Source organism: Puma concolor, chromosome B1, assembly GCF_028749965.1.
Source record: "Puma concolor isolate L17-30 chromosome B1, mPumCon1.1.hap2, whole genome shotgun sequence".
NCBI classification, from domain to species: Eukaryota; Metazoa; Chordata; class Mammalia; order Carnivora; family Felidae; genus Puma; species Puma concolor.
This window is the reverse complement of record NC_141670.1, coordinates 166,490,565-166,505,320: the sequence shown is the minus strand read 5'-3', so window position 1 is coordinate 166,505,320 and position 14,756 is coordinate 166,490,565. Positions and strand designations below refer to the sequence as shown.

Sequence of the window (14,756 nt, the reverse complement as noted above, 5' to 3'; positions counted from 1 at the left end):
TCTGAACGCATTTTATTTAAAAACTGTTAGCAAATTACGTAAAGATTACTTAAAAAAAATTTTTTTTAAGAATTAAAAAAAAAAAAAAAACCTGTCAGTAAATGAAAGCCAGATATTGTGTCTTGCTACCAGAGAACCGCTCACATTAAGTCCGGGACCCTTCTCGATGCTCAGGGTTGCAGGCTCTTCGAACAGTGTATACAGTTCATGTGCATGCATTGATAAGCTTCGTGTGTGTGTGTGTGTGTGTGTGTGTGTGTGTGTGTGCGCGCGCGTGCGTGTCTCCAGATTTCATTATGAAATGGGCAGAGCCCATCACAGAACTTGATCGGCAGCCAGGCACGGTTTTTCTTCTTGTCCTTTGTCAGCTCTTTGTTCCGCCCCTGGCTGCACTCTAACAGAACCACTTACTGGTGATTAAAAGGAGGGACCCGGCGGCGGGGCGGGGCCTGCCAGGCGCCGGGGCCGGGCGATTGGGTTCACCCTGGGGGGCTGCGCTTTAAGTGCCGCCAGCGGAGGACCCCCCCCCCCCCCACCTCCCGCAGCACCCGACGCCGCAGAGACGTCAGCGGCGCGCAGTCCGAGCTCCGCACCTAGCTTCGCCTGCGGCTGCGGACCGACGGACAGGCGGACGCGGGCAGGTGGCACCGCAGGACGCGGGCAGAGGCGCGCGGGGCCGGGGAACAGCGGAGCCGCGGCCGCCCGCCTCGGCGCCATGGACGGCCCCGACAACGCGACGCTGCTCTTCACCCCGTCCTCGCTGCAGCCGGACAACTACACGCTGTCGCCCAATGCCAGCAGCCTGAGCGCCGGCCCCGACCTGCCCGTCACCCCTGCCTCCAGCGCCGGCCCCAGCCCCGGGCTCAGCCTCGCGCCCAGTCCCGGCGTCGGTTTCAGCCCCGGCCCCGCGCCCACCCCAGAGCCGACGGCAGGCAGCTCGGCGGGCGTCTCGGCCAGCCTGGGCCCGTCCCTGTTCCCCCACTCCTGGGCGCACCCCCAGACCCCGTTCTGGGACACGCCGCTGAACCACGGGCTGAACGTGTTCGTGGGAGCCGCCCTGTGCATCACCATGCTGGGCCTGGGCTGCACGGTGGACGTGAACCACTTCGGGGAGCACGTCCGCCGGCCCGTGGGCGCGCTGCTGGCCGCGCTCTGCCAGTTCGGCTTGCTGCCGCTGCTGGCCTTCCTGCTGGCCCTGGCCTTCTCGCTGAACGAGGTGGCCGCCGTGGCGGTGCTCCTGTGTGGCTGCTGTCCCGGCGGGAATCTGTCCAACCTCATGTCCCTGCTGGTTGACGGCGACATGAACCTCAGGTACGGGCTGGTCCTTAGGCGTCTTCTCCTGCCAAGCAGCCGCGCTTAGCCGCGGGTTTCAGACGGAGAGGAAGGAGAGGCGGTTGGAGAGAGGCGTGGGAGAGGGAAGACGACAGTGCAGCGAGGGGTTGACGCCCGGGCTTTAGAAGCCAAGGCGGACGTGAAGAGGTAGTGCTGTGGGGGGGGAGAAACCTAGACGGGAACAGGGCTGCCGACTGCCTTGGGGTTTCCTGCACAGCTCTCGGACCATCCTTCTGCAGTTTGGGCTGTCAGCGCAGGTCCTCGGCCTCTAGAAGACAAAGGGAACTGGGAAGCCTGAAGCTAGGACTCTCCGGAAATGCAAAAGCAAAATAGGGCTATTGGCCCCGATAAAGACAGTGATCTCATACAGAGGACAATATAATTGAGTTCCATCCAACAAGTCGTGTTCAGCAGCCTTACCACGTCTAACAGGGTGCTTTGGAGGATGAAAAAAAAGAAAGATGTTCTTGCCCTCAGAATCAACCAGACTGTAGCCAGCTCAATAGGCTTTATAAAGCCAGGGGCAGCAGTCCTGAGATCCGACCCCACCCCCACCCCCACCTCCCCATCCTGGGGTTCATGTTTCAGTTGGGCTTAGGGGTGTTGTTCTCTTGGCACCGATGAAACAGGTTCTCACCCCTGACTTCAGACTCCAGATTTGCAGTCTCGTTCTTTCTCCTGTATCCAATGTGCAAGAGAGACTGTTGGCACAGAGCCCATTCTGAATTCTGTTCATTCCCCTTTCTGCAGCATCATCATGACCATCTCCTCCACGCTTCTGGCCCTAGTCTTGATGCCCCTGTGCCTGTGGATCTACAGCCGGGCTTGGATCGACACCCCTCTGGTGCAATTACTACCTCTGGGGGCAGTGACCCTGACCCTCTGCAGCACTCTCCTCCCTATCGGCTTGGGGGTCTTCATTCGATACAAATACAACCGGGTGGCGGACTACATTGTGAAGGTAAGGTCACTCGTAGAGAGTCCTTGGTCTCTGACCCCTGGCTGAAATGCTAAGAAGTTTGGGAAAGAGGGATAAACTTGCATGGATAAACTTAAAAAAAAAAAAAAGTTTGTGCCACAAAGAAAACTTCTACCTTTTGCAGTTTCAAAAAACTCATAGCTTTAATTAAAACATAACTTAATTAAAAAGAGCATAAGTGAGCAATTAGTATTCACAGGAGGAAACATATCAGGAGGGAGAGAGATGAGAGTGCCATTAAATGGCAACATATTGTCCACTAACGAATCGTGGCGTTACTAAAAATCAAAGCAGGTGAAGTGAAATTATGTGAATTGAACTTGAGCAGTGTTTTAGAAATGCATTCCTATGTTTTAAAAAAGTGGAACTCTAATTCTGAGAAATTGTGCAGAAGGTTTCTTTAAAATGTTTTATTAATTTTCTAAAAATAAGTTGACCCTAATAGGACCAAAAGTAATTTAAAAATCACATTGAGGGAATATCATACAATGCACAAAATATTGACTTTAAAAAGGCACAAAATAAAACTGGGTCCTGGATAAAGAATGCAGAATATAGTACTGTTATTAAATCTGTGTGTTTCTTTTCCCTTCCCCATTGCGGTAACGCATGTGGTTTCTAAGGCTAGTGAAAGAACGAGGATTCCTATTATTTTGTGCAATATTTCCAATGTTGCTTTGTTTTAAAAAAAATGATACCTTTTGTAGCAGTAGAGATTTTGTTAATTGTTGACTGGAGAAAAAATGTAAATATTTGTCAACTAAGCTTTCTTTGAAAACTCAAAAATAGTAAATAAGAGTAAACCATGAGAAGGACTCTCAGTTTAGGAAGTTACTCAAATAAAACACATAACTAATTACTGTAAATGCACAAATTCATTTAGCCAAGTGAAGAGAAAAAGAGTTTCCCCAATGTTTCAGTTATGTAGATTTAAAGACATAATCTTTTGTGTTTTACTTATATTAAATACATTAATTTTAAATAATTAATCCAAAATTTGATTATTCAAAGGAGCTAACTTTTATTAACATGAAAAATAATGGGTTCTTTTGCAAATATAGCCAGCCATGAGTAAAATTGTGCTCTGTAATAAACATATATATTTTAAATGTAATAAATTTATATGTACATGTAAATATGCATATATTTTATATGTTATACATAATATACCCATAGATAATCTTAAGATGCATTAAGAACTTATTAAGCTTAATCATTAAACTAATACTACAAGATCTTAGGAATTCTAAGGGAAAATCAAATAAGTTATTCCCATGCTAAAAACAGATAAATATATTTAAATAATAGACAATTCAACAAGATTGGGTAACTTTGAGTTTAAGGTGAACCTATTCTTACTCCTTAACCAGAACATTCATAAGGTATGTTTTATAACACTTTTACACTTTTGCAAACACTTTAAAATGAGCATTCAATGTCAGTGCTCACCCAAATGATTTAAAATAGTTCAAAAGAAACTTTGGTGCCAGTATTTTCACAATGAAGAATCAGATTTCCTGTCAAAGCTTTTGATGTGGACACACTTTGAAACTTAATATCAGAAAAGTTTTAGGGGTTCCTGGCTGGCTCAGTTGGTAGAACATGAGACTCTTGATCTTGGAGTCGAGAGTTCGAGCCCCACATTGGGTGCAGAGATTACTTTTAAAAAAACTTTTGATTTATAATAGTTTGTTTGGTTTCTGCCATTGTACCTTTGTAGCATGAGCGCCTTATATAATAAGTATTTTAGCACTCTCTATGGTAGACTTTTTACCAGCCCAGATACATTTTAAGTAATTTTTTAAAGATTATAAAGTATATGCCAGTCCCACAGACTGCAGAGGGGTTTCGCCTCAAATATCCAGTGAACCAGAATCAGCACTTAAGCTGTTCTTTTGGATCTCTAGTTTCCCTCACAAACACCTCCTACCCCATTAAAAAAAAAAAACAAAAAAAAAACACACAAAAAAAAACTAGCTAACTACTAATCTAAAGGAGAATGAAGAGAGGAATTTTTAGGTTTCCACCTTACTATTTACATAGCTTGTCTTATTTGAATGAGTGAACTATATCAGCCAGACATCAAGATGACAGTGTTCTATACAGTCAATTGTACTGTATCTAAACTCCATTATATGTAAGAATTCCTAAACATCATTAGAGATGTATAGGTGGGATGTTGCTCGTAAATAGATGAAAAAGGGGTGTTGCAGAATTGCAAAGAATTCCTCACATCTTGTTTGTTTGTTTTTTTTCACTTACATAATCTAAGAGTTGGTGATTGTTTCAGTGTTGCTATCAATTCTCTGAGATATAAAGTATTTTCAAGTTTGAAAATATCACATACTAAGTTTCGTACTTAAAACAATTTTTTTAAATTTATTTGAGAGAGAAAGAGAGCGAGCAAGCGCAATGGTGGGGGAGAGGGGCAGAGGGAAAGAGAGAATCTCAAGCAGGCTCCACACTCAAGTGGGACTTGATCCCACGACCCTGGGATCATGACCTGAGCCAAAATCAAGAGTTGGACTCTCAACAGACTGAGCCGCCCAGGTGCTCCTTTATAAACGTTTTTTTAAAATTTATTTTATAAGTTGCATACATTTTAGTGGCTTTTTATCTCATGGGTTAAACCAGAGATCAACCAGAGATATATCTCTTATGGAAAACATGGGGTCCTGTTCAGGGAAGGTAATTTTTCTTTTCCTCTCTCTGTTCATCAGACCATACTTGGTATATCAGGCTTTATTCTAACTGCTGTTTAGAAGAGGCACATTCACAAATTAAATACATGTTCTGAACAGTCAGGACTCCCACCACAGAGTTATGTGAAAGTCTAGAGACAATCTGCTGGAGACGAGTAGCCTTTTCTTCCTGTTTTTTATTTTATTTTATTTTTTTTATTAAAAAAAAATTTTTTTTCAACGTTTTTTATTTATTTTTGGGACAGAGAGAGACAGAGCATGAACGGGGGAGGGGCAGAGAGAGAGGGAGACACAGAATCGGAAACAGGCTCCAGGCCCCGAGCCATCAGCCCAGAGCCCCAGAGCCCGACGCGGGGCTCGAACTCACGGACCGGGAGATCGTGACCTGGCTGAAGTTGGACGCTTAACCGACTGCGCCACCCAGGCGCCCCTCTTCCTGTTTTTTAAAACAGAAGTCTGGTCTGTGCTGCTCCTGAGGGTCTATCCAAGACGATGGCTAGTTGTTAAAGAAAGCAGATTGTCCCTAGACATAAGGACAGGCCTCCAAACAATCAGAACTGTCCAGCTAGGATCTGGACTCCTCCTGATGAGGTGACCTATCCATCCTCAGAAGTGCTTTGTCAAAGACTGCTTAGGGCAAAGATCTCCATTTTGTGTGTGGGGTGAGGCTACATGGGTCTCTTCTCCCAAGAACCGAGGATTCTCTTGCCTGAATTCCTTTCCGACTATCTTGTTTCTGACGGCTTGTCGTTTTCTATTACTAGGTCTCCCTGTGGTCTCTGCTAGTGACACTGGTGGTCCTTTTCATAATGACTGGCACCATGTTAGGACCTGAACTGTTGGCGAGCATTCCCGCAAGTGTTTACGTGGTAGCCATTTTCATGCCCTTGGCAGGCTATGCCTTGGGCTATGGCTTAGCTACTCTCCTCCGTCTTCCGCCCAACTGCAAGAGGACCGTGTGCCTGGAAACAGGGAGTCAGAATGTGCAGCTCTGTACCGCCATTCTAAAACTGGCCTTCCGGCCGCAGTTGATAGGAAGCATGTACATGTTCCCTTTGCTGTATGCCCTTTTCCAGTCCGCAGAAGCAGGGATTTTTGTTTTAATATATAAGGTGTATGGAAGTGAGATACTACACAAGCGAGATCCTCTAGATGAAGATGAAGATACAGACGTTTCTTACAAGAAACTAAAAGAGGAGGAAATGGCGGACCCTTCCTATGGCACAGTGAAAGCTGACAATTTAATTATGATGGAAACCACTCAGACTTCTCTCTGAACATGGAGATACAGAGGAGTTTCTATCTTGCTGAAATGTTACTTCATATTTATGATGTTTTTCGTCTGTGGTAGTGAATGTGGTTGACATAAAGGGTAACACATGGTTCACATTATCATACATGTAACAGTTATGACCTTCTTCCCGTTGTAAGGTTGTATTGGTGTATTAACCAAGCACTTTCGCAAATTACACATCAATGTCATAATACAACTTGCACCCGGGACTGCTGAAGTAAAGCCTGAACATGTTCATGTGCTCTTTGGTTTTTATCATTACCAATTTCTAGGACTGTTTCAAATACATACACTCTTAGAAAACAGGGTCTTGGAAATGCAGAATTTGGGTGCACTCTTATGGTAGTAAAAACAAGTTTTGTTTTTGTTTTTGTTTTTTTTTTTGGTAAAACATAACTTGTAAAGCAATTTGTAAACCATAACTGAGTTGAATGTAATTGTTGTTAGAAAAAAAAAAAGTGCTTGCTCCATGTAGAAATACCTGACAATGTTGAATTTTGATCTGTATTCAAAAAATCCCCAAACAGGTCAACTAAACAATGAAATACAGTATTTTATTGTCAAACCTGTATCAAATCAGAAAAAAATACATTAATGCATTTGATTACTTGACCTGATATCTATTAGTAATGAACAGCTATCATTCCCGCCCCCCCCCACCCCCCCAGGGAACAAGGTATTGTCTTCTCAGCTGGGGACTGATTTTGTCTCTGCACTTATGTAACACACCCCAAATCAATCTTTTAGAGGGATGGTTTGCTTAGGAAAAACTGTAGTAAGATCCACCCCAGAGAAGAACAATAGACTCTCCGCTTGAAGTGGAGGGGAGGAGAGGACGTGCTTCAGGGTCGAGAAGAGAAAACAATGAGCTCAGATGTGGATGCTTTGAGTGCTGTCCCTGTGCACCTGCCCAAAGCGTTCAGTGGGTAGACTTCTCAGAGCAGTTCTGAGATCATTGAACTAGAACCTGAGATCCTAGGTAACAGACCCAAAGCAGTTCCCCAAACCTTTGCGTGTTTGCTCACTAGCCAGACACGGACACCTGGAACAATCAAGGTATGGGGACCACCTGGCGCAGCTAATCGGGGTGATTGCGCTCTCTTGGCCTCCTCCTCACCTCGGGCAAGCTCACTTACCAATCAGTTGTTGCATCGCAAAGAAAGCAACCTTTCCAGATCGTGTCTGGGTGTTTGTGCCGGCCCCCAGGCGTGGTAAATTTCCACACAGCGAAGGTCAGGGACAGGCCACCTCGGCGCGGACCCGGGGACCCGAGCGGGCGGCGGGAGAGGTGCGGCTGGCCGCGCAGCGCGGAGACACGCGGTGGGGCCGGCGGCCGGCAGCCTATTTAGGGCAGGGCGTCTGCGGGAGCTGCCGGGGCTGCGCTTATGGCTGCCCCGGGGGACGAGGTGCTGGACGGCTACATGCACCCGGCGTGCGTCCCCTACTCGTACCCGTACCCCTACGCGCCCACCGCCAAGGGCAAGGGCGAGGCGGGCGGCTGGCGGCACCGGGGCGGGGGCTACGCTCCCGCGTCCTCCTCCGCGTCGTCCTCCTCTGCCGGGGCGGCCTTGCCGGCTTTCCCGGGCTGCGGGCAGCTGACGGCCGCCGAGTATTTCGACAGCTACCAGCGGGCGCAGCTCATGGCCCTCCTGTCGCAGGTGAGCCCGGACCTCGGCCCGCGGCCCCGCAGGGCCAGCAGCCGGGACGTGGCGGTGCAGGTGAACCCGCGCCGCGACGCCTCGGTGCAGTGCTCGCTGGGGCGGCGCACGCTGCCGCGCAGGGTCCGCGACTCCGGCCCCCCGGCCGGGCCCGGCACCGAGGGCGCGGCGGGCGCGGGCGGCTCGGGGTCCCCGCAGTCGGCGCGCCGGGGCCCCGAACAGGGCAGCCCCCCGAGCGGCGCCCCTCGGACCGTGCGCTTCCCGCGCACCGTCGCCGTGTACTCGCCCGTGGCCTCCCGCCGCCTCACCACCTTCCTGGAAGGGGCCGACGGCGCGGCGGGGGAGCAGCGGCCCGGGGCGCCCGAGGGAGAGCGAAGGACCCCGCCTCCGAGGCCCCGAGGCCCCGAGGAGGGAGAGGGGTCGGCGAGGAAGGCGCCCCAACGGTCGCAGTCCGAGGAGGAGGAGGAGGGGGACGACGACGCGGCCCAGGCCGCGGTGCGGAAGAGCTGGGAGCCGCCGGGCGCCGGGCTGCAGCCGCGGGAGGCCCGGGGTGACGAGGCGGCCCAGCGGCGCCCGCCCAGGGGTCTGGAGCAGTCCCCGCCGGTGGGGCAGGCCCGGGACGCCGCGGGCCAGAGGTCGTCGCCGCGGAGCCCCGAGCAGGCCAAGGAGAGGCCGCGCTTCCAGGTGAGGCTCAGGCGGCTGGAGGGAACTGACTCGGGAGGGCCCCGGGGGTGTGGTCTCCTCCTGGATCCTGTCGCTGCCCTCGCCGGGTGGCTGCTCGCGCACGTGGAGGCGCCAGCTTTCTCAGGCGCACGCCAAGCCTGTGTGGCTCTTCGCAGCCGCTCCCAGCAGCTGGTGCCCCTCCAACGGCAGAATTCAGGGAGTGCGGCCTGATTGTTGTTGCTGGCGGTTGTGGAACGTGGGCTCCGCAGGTTGGCGAGGGAGGCGCCCTGATAACACTCTTATTCTGAGCGTATTTACTGTATAAAACCCTGACTGTGGGCACGTGGTCCAGTGTGGATTTCGCGTTTGGACGATCTAGGAGGGGTACTCAGCAGATCAGAAGGAGAACTTGCTGGCAGGGAGAACCGATTCCCAAGGATCCTACTCTATCTCGATGCAATATGGCAAAAGCCGTAACGGTCATTTCCTGGGGTCCTGCCTGGTCAGCTCTCCCCTGATTCTTGCCTGAATCTTCCAAGCTTCCACCGGGAGCTAGAGCTATGAATGGTCTCCCTTGGGATTTTTTTTTTCTTGCTCCTAGAAAGCACCCTTATTCAGAAACTCGACACTGCTAAAGCGTTTGGGCCTTCGGCTGTTGTGTATTGCGGCCTGAGCGCAGCAGGTTTGGAGCGCCAGCTGAACCCTAAAGAGCTGGCGTGTGCTGAGGGAAGTGGTAACCCTGGGAAGTGGAAAGGCAGGGGTAGAAAGAGGCCTGGAGGCCTCCTTTGGGGTCGGCCCAGGGCTGTTGGGGGCAGGGGAAGAGCGGAGGAGTGAGTGGAGCTCCACAGAAGCTATGTGTAATGTAAACCACGTGTGATCTTCAGTCGTACCTGTCCTGGGCCCGCGTTTGCTCCCCTATGAAATTGTGGTAGAATTGGCAGGAACTTCAGAGCGCACTTAAAGGTCTGACTCCAAGCACTTGTTCATAATTTGTTTCTCACCAGGAGGGAAGAGGAGAAGCTTAAGAATAAGGCAGTACTACTTTAGTTCATGTTAAATATGAATTCTGGCTTATCCACAATAGATTCCTAGCACTGTTTGGAAATTGAACTGGCAGCACAGAGAATGGACTTCTGAGTGAACATCTTTAAAGTGTCTTAGGACACAGAATCTTCCTCCTTTTCTTCAGCTTAACCACTTTCACATGTGTGTGTTCTAAAATTAGACTTTATCCTACAGAGAATCTGTAGGTTTAGAGATTTAAAGAATTTAAAGATTTTAAAGAATTTAAATTTAAAGATTTAAAGAATCTCCAGGTTTAGAGAAGCCTAGATGTTTGGCTTTTCCCTTGCGTGTCAGAGGGAAAATACCTACTTAGCAACTTGCTTAGTGGTTTGCTTTATGAACCAAGCTAATCTGGAATACATTTTTAGGCTCATGCTCGCTTCTGTGCTTGATTAAGCTATTAGCTCCCCCAATGACTACATTGGAGAGACCAATTCAAACCTTGAGCCTGCTTTCCTCCGTGATCTGGAATGCGGTTGCCAATTTTGAATAGCAAACCGATCCTTCGCAGCTTCTGAAATGAAGGCTAATTTAGATATCCTGTGGGTTAAACTCTGCTGTCTTTTTGCTCAGTTCTTAGAGCAGAAGTATGGCTACTATCACTGCAAGGATTGCAACATCCGATGGGAAAGTGCCTACGTGTGGTGTGTGCAGGGCACCAACAAGGTAAGAAACACCAAGGAACTGGCAGCTTTTTTTTTTTTAAGTGTGAGACAGAGCATGAGCGGGGGCGGGGCAGAGAGAGAGGGAGACCAAGAATCCCAGGCAGGCTCCGTGCTGTCAGCACAGAGCCCAACACCGGGCCTGAACCCACAAAACAGGGAGATCATGACCCGAGCCGAAAGCGAGTCGGACGCTTAACCGATGGGGGCACCCAGGTGCCCCTGAACTGGCAGCTTTTTGACATTGAGTGTCGAGAGGGTTTTGCTTTAAGTGTTTTCCTCTCTCATCACAGGTTTACTTCAAGCAGTTCTGCAGAACTTGTCAGAAGTCTTACAACCCTTACCGAGTGGAGGATATCACGTGTCAAGTAAATTGAATGTTCACATTTTGTGTCTGAACTGGGTAGTTGGTAGAGGGTTTGGGTGTAGTTTCTTGAAGGGATTTCTTTAAGGAGGCTAGGTTCCTAGTGACCTAGGTTTTGACTGCTTTTCGGTGGAGATTATGGAAATAATACTCAACTGGGAAACGGGGTCTTGGGGTCTTGTTTCCTTCCGGTCATGTTCATCTCCTTAGAGCCTATTACCTCACCTGCAACATGGAAGAAGGTCTGCCTTACCTGGTACTCAGTCAGTCTAACGTGAGAAAGCAGATCAAAAACCGAATACGTCTCTACTAATGTGAGGTGGTGAAATTTGTCTGTTTAGCCCAAATGCTTTTTATGAGGCACATACCCAAGTTAGGGTATTTAGGAGAAGCATGGGTTTCAAAGTTTGTCTTGCCTGAGTGCTGGCAAAGGGAGGATGACTTCTGTTCAAGTAAATCTAAGCTGCCCAGCTTTCTGGGGCTAACTAGTAACATTGCTGGTTTACTATTAACTGTAAGCTGCACTGTGCTCAGGGGCTTAGATAATCTAAGAGGTGACTGAACTTGCCTGTTAGCACACAGCTAGTGGAGCCTGATGTGTCCGTTGACACAGCCTAATCCGTGCGCTCCAATCAGGTTGGATGTTGGAAGCCTCACACGCTACGGTGGGGGGAGGGAGCCCAAGTGTGGGAAAATGGTGTCAACCCCCTTTGATCGGGGCAGAGCAGGGTCAGGTTCTAAAGTGGGATGGATCCCTTAACTGCTCGCTCTCACCTCCGTGGTTGCTGCACTGCTTTCAGTGTCCGATTCGGGTCAGTTGTAGCAGGTGGAGGTGAGGGCAAGGTCCGTCCCCGCCCCTAGCTGCCCCCCTCCCGCCCCTAGCCGCCCCCGCTGCCCCCAGCCGCCCCCCCCCTCCCCTGGTGCCAGGCTTGACCCACAGCTTGCTCCTAATCCCTGGCCTCACACCTTAGCTTTCCTCGTCTGACTCCTCTCCCATGCTTGCTTCTTCTCCACCCTTCAAGTGCAGGAAGAGCTTTCCTTTTAGATAACTGTATTTCAAAAAGTTCACAAGTCCAAACTGAATCCTATGCAACATGAGACCACGACCACCTGGTTAAACACCCTCTATTCTTTGTCCTCCCCTTGCTGGAAGGGGTGCAGACAGAACAAGATTAGCACAGGGCCTTGCTTAGAGCGTGTTCAGTAAGTGTTTGGATGGACTAGGAAAAATAACTTTGAAGTTTGAGGAAGTGACCATGGGTTTATCTTCTGTATGTGCTTCTCACTTTGGTTTTTCAGAGTTGTAAACAGACTAGATGCTCCTGCCCTGTAAAACTCCGCCACGTTGACCCTAAAAGGCCCCACCGTCAAGATTTGTGTGGGAGATGCAAGGGCAAACGCCTATCCTGTGACAGCACTTTCAGCTTCAAGTACATCATTTAAATGAATGTAAACGGATGGGCCAACTTGAACGTGAGCTAGTGAAGCAGACACGTTAGCTTTTTTCCGTGCTCCTTCCTTATGCCTCTCCTTCTCAAAATACTTCATGAAAGGCTGTATTTTTGACAGAGCCTTCAAATAAAAGTATTGCAAAACAATTGATAAATTGCAGAAGATCTTTTTTTTTTAAGTTGAAAGCTGCTCATGCTAACAGTCTGGGTCTGTCACTTTGTTAGAGGGCCTCACAGCTGTCAGGTTTCCTGCTTATGTGTGTCTGTAGGGCTGAAGCTTACAAGCAAGATGCTGATTGAATGAACAGCCATGTCACCATTAAAGTCGTTTTTCGGGTGAGGTGGAGTTAGAGTGAGGCCTTAATGTATGAGGAGAGTTAGGGTTCTGACTCTGGGTTGCCCCCCGAGCGGCTGGCTAGCTGTGGGTGGCATCTAGTGGGGAGGGAGGCTGTGAACCACATGGACTGGTTGATCACAATTTCACATAGGGTACAGGTGGGGACCAGAACGGGGTGGCCATGGGCAGCTTCTTTAAGACTTCAGGTGGTAACTTAAAAATAAGCCTATTAAATGTACTTGAAGATTTCAAGTTAACCGACTACTTAGGCTAGGTCCTTGTCCTGTAGTTTGTATAACTGCAAACTAACATAGGAAATCGTATCCTAGCTGCACCTGCCGGCTTTCTACAGGACTCCCAAGAAAATACTAAGGCCCTGCTCCCAGAGCTCTCCTGCTTGGGGATGGCAGTTTGTCTAGAGCCCTCAGGGACTTGTAATGAAATCAGCTGAGGGTTGTTGGTTTAATAGTTATGGAAACCACATAACTGGAACCAGTTACTAATTATGCCTCTTTCCGATTTTTTTTTTTTTTCCTTGAAGTTGAGAGAGAGAGACAGAGGATCTGAAGTGGGCTCTGTGCTGACAGCAGCAAGCCCGATGTGGGGCTTGAACTCACAAACTGTAAGCTCATGACCTGAGCCGAAAGCACATGCTTAACCAACTGTGCCACCCAGATGCCCCTTCCTTCCAATTTTCTTATCCCATTTAAGTTAACCCTTATGACCTTAGCAATGTCTGTTAAGATCTTGGATGCTTGGGTGTAGACAAATGTGAGGAATAAGGAACCTAAACGGAGTTTGAGGTCTCTTGAACCCTTAGAGCAATGGGAAGTCCCCTCAGACTTCATATGGACTTAGGAAGGTGCTTGTGAAAACAGAGTCCAAGGCCCCTATCCCTACTGAATCACTATCTGGGACTGAGGCATTTTAACAAGCACCCTGGGGATTGCTTATGGAATTGAAGTATGGAACTACCACCTGGGTCAGGCTTGTACTTTGCAAAAACACGGATGTGGCCTCTGCCCTTATGGAGCTTCCAGTGTAGTGAGTAGATGGCCATTATTTTCTGCATTGAAAAAAAAAAAAAGAACATGGAGTTCCTGCCACCTAATAGGAAAGAGCTACTTGGTCAATTGATAGAGGCCTGTGATAGAGGATCATATTTAGGGAGGTCAGGGGAACACTTGCCTGAAAAATGACTCTTGGGCTGACCTGAAGTTTGGGTGAGTTGAATTAGTTGAAGAGGGGAAGGAGAAACTTTCCAGACCAAGGTAGCATGTGCAAAGGCCCAGTGGCAGTGAAAACCAGAAGGAAGCCAAAGTGGTAGAATGCTGTGGAGGACAAGGATGAGCATGATGGCAAGTGACAGTATGCCCAGACTGGGGGGATTTTTTAGGCCTTGCTCAGGAGGACTGGTCTTTGTCCTCAGAATTCACTAGAAGGTTTTAAAGCCATTAAAGCTTTTTTTTTTTTTTTAAATTTTTTTAACATTTATTTATTTTTGAGACAGAGACAGAGCATGAACGGGGGAGGGGCAGAGAGAGAGGGAGACACAGAATAGGAAGCAGGCTCCAGGCTCTGAGCCATCAGCCCAGAGCCTGATGCGGGGCTCGAACTCACCGTGAGATCGTGACCTGAGCCGAAGTCGGACACTTAACTGACTGAGCCACCCAGGCGCCCCAAAGCCATTAAAGCTTTTTAACAGGTGTGTTAAAAAGAAATAATCACTCTAGCTGTACAGTGGATGAATGACAGCTCTAGGTGTGGGGGAGGGCGATGTTCTAACACCCGTTCCTACTGGTTTGGTTGAGGGTAGGGACAGGGAAACTTATTTGTGCAAGTGCACTCAGTAAACACTTGCGGAATGAGTGAGGGGACAATAGAAATAACACCTGCAGTGAGTCCTAAGGCTATCAATATGGGGAGTTACGTCAAGTAGCTTATCACTATTTTTCCAAACAGAGCAACTAACGTATTTTACAGTCGAGAGGACAGCAAGGATCAAAGTAGGTTTTACTTAGATTTAGCTGGCATTGAACAGTGCTGCACAAAGACATCTTTGTTATAAAAGTTGTGGTGATGATGTTCTAGCAACTAGAAAGTGCTATCAAACTGTGTATGAAGGAAATTTATAAAATGTGTGTGTATATATATATATATACACACACACACTTTTTTTTTTTTTTTTTTTAGTAAGAGATTGAGAGCCTAGAAGGAAATAGCCCAGAATACTGTTTTCTCTGGGTGTC

The 14,756-nt window shown here is 48.5% G+C and overlaps 2 protein-coding genes across 4 annotated transcripts; both read left to right on the top strand.

Moving 5' to 3' along the window:
• Nucleotides 1-338: 338 nt before the first annotated feature.
• On the top strand, nucleotides 339-6,926 carry SLC10A4 (solute carrier family 10 member 4). Its single transcript, XM_025922317.2, has 3 exons — nucleotides 339-1,311; nucleotides 2,083-2,293; nucleotides 5,778-6,926. Exons 1-3 carry the CDS (start codon nucleotides 716-718, stop codon nucleotides 6,288-6,290), a joined length of 1,320 nt encoding a protein of 439 aa, XP_025778102.1. The 5' UTR covers nucleotides 339-715; the 3' UTR covers nucleotides 6,291-6,926.
• A 533-nt stretch (nucleotides 6,927-7,459) lies between these two features.
• ZAR1 (zygote arrest 1) lies at nucleotides 7,460-12,317 on the top strand. 3 transcript variants are annotated; one of them, XM_086702930.1, is made up of 5 exons: nucleotides 7,460-8,480; nucleotides 8,547-8,649; nucleotides 10,267-10,359; nucleotides 10,628-10,723; nucleotides 12,019-12,317. In XM_086702930.1, the coding sequence occupies exons 1-5, from the start codon at nucleotides 7,693-7,695 to the stop codon at nucleotides 12,160-12,162; spliced, it is 1,224 nt and encodes a 407-aa protein (XP_086559056.1). In that variant the 5' UTR covers nucleotides 7,460-7,692; the 3' UTR covers nucleotides 12,163-12,317. The 3 variants fall into 3 exon arrangements, with proteins under 3 accessions (XP_086559056.1, XP_086559058.1, XP_086559055.1); XM_086702932.1 differs by having other exon boundaries at nucleotides 7,460-8,487; nucleotides 8,557-8,649; nucleotides 10,649-10,723; XM_086702929.1 differs by having other exon boundaries at nucleotides 7,460-8,649; nucleotides 10,649-10,723.
• Nucleotides 12,318-14,756: the final 2,439 nt, after the last annotated feature.

Bases quoted from the DNA above. Each gene is read 5' to 3' on its own strand.
- ZAR1 (XM_086702929.1), top strand. From the start codon at position 7,693: ATGGCTGCCCCGGGGGACGAGGTGCTGGACGGCTACATGCACCCGGCG. The intron at 10,360-10,648 runs GTAAGAAACACC...CTCTCATCACAG, and splicing joins GTGTGCAGGGCACCAACAAG to GTTTACTTCAAGCAGTTCTG. The intron at 10,724-12,018 runs GTAAATTGAATG...TTGGTTTTTCAG, and splicing joins TGGAGGATATCACGTGTCAA to AGTTGTAAACAGACTAGATG.
- SLC10A4 (XM_025922317.2), top strand. From the start codon at position 716: ATGGACGGCCCCGACAACGCGACGCTGCTCTTCACCCCGTCCTCGCTG. The intron at 1,312-2,082 runs GTACGGGCTGGT...CCCTTTCTGCAG, and splicing joins GACGGCGACATGAACCTCAG to CATCATCATGACCATCTCCT. The intron at 2,294-5,777 runs GTAAGGTCACTC...TTCTATTACTAG, and splicing joins TGGCGGACTACATTGTGAAG to GTCTCCCTGTGGTCTCTGCT.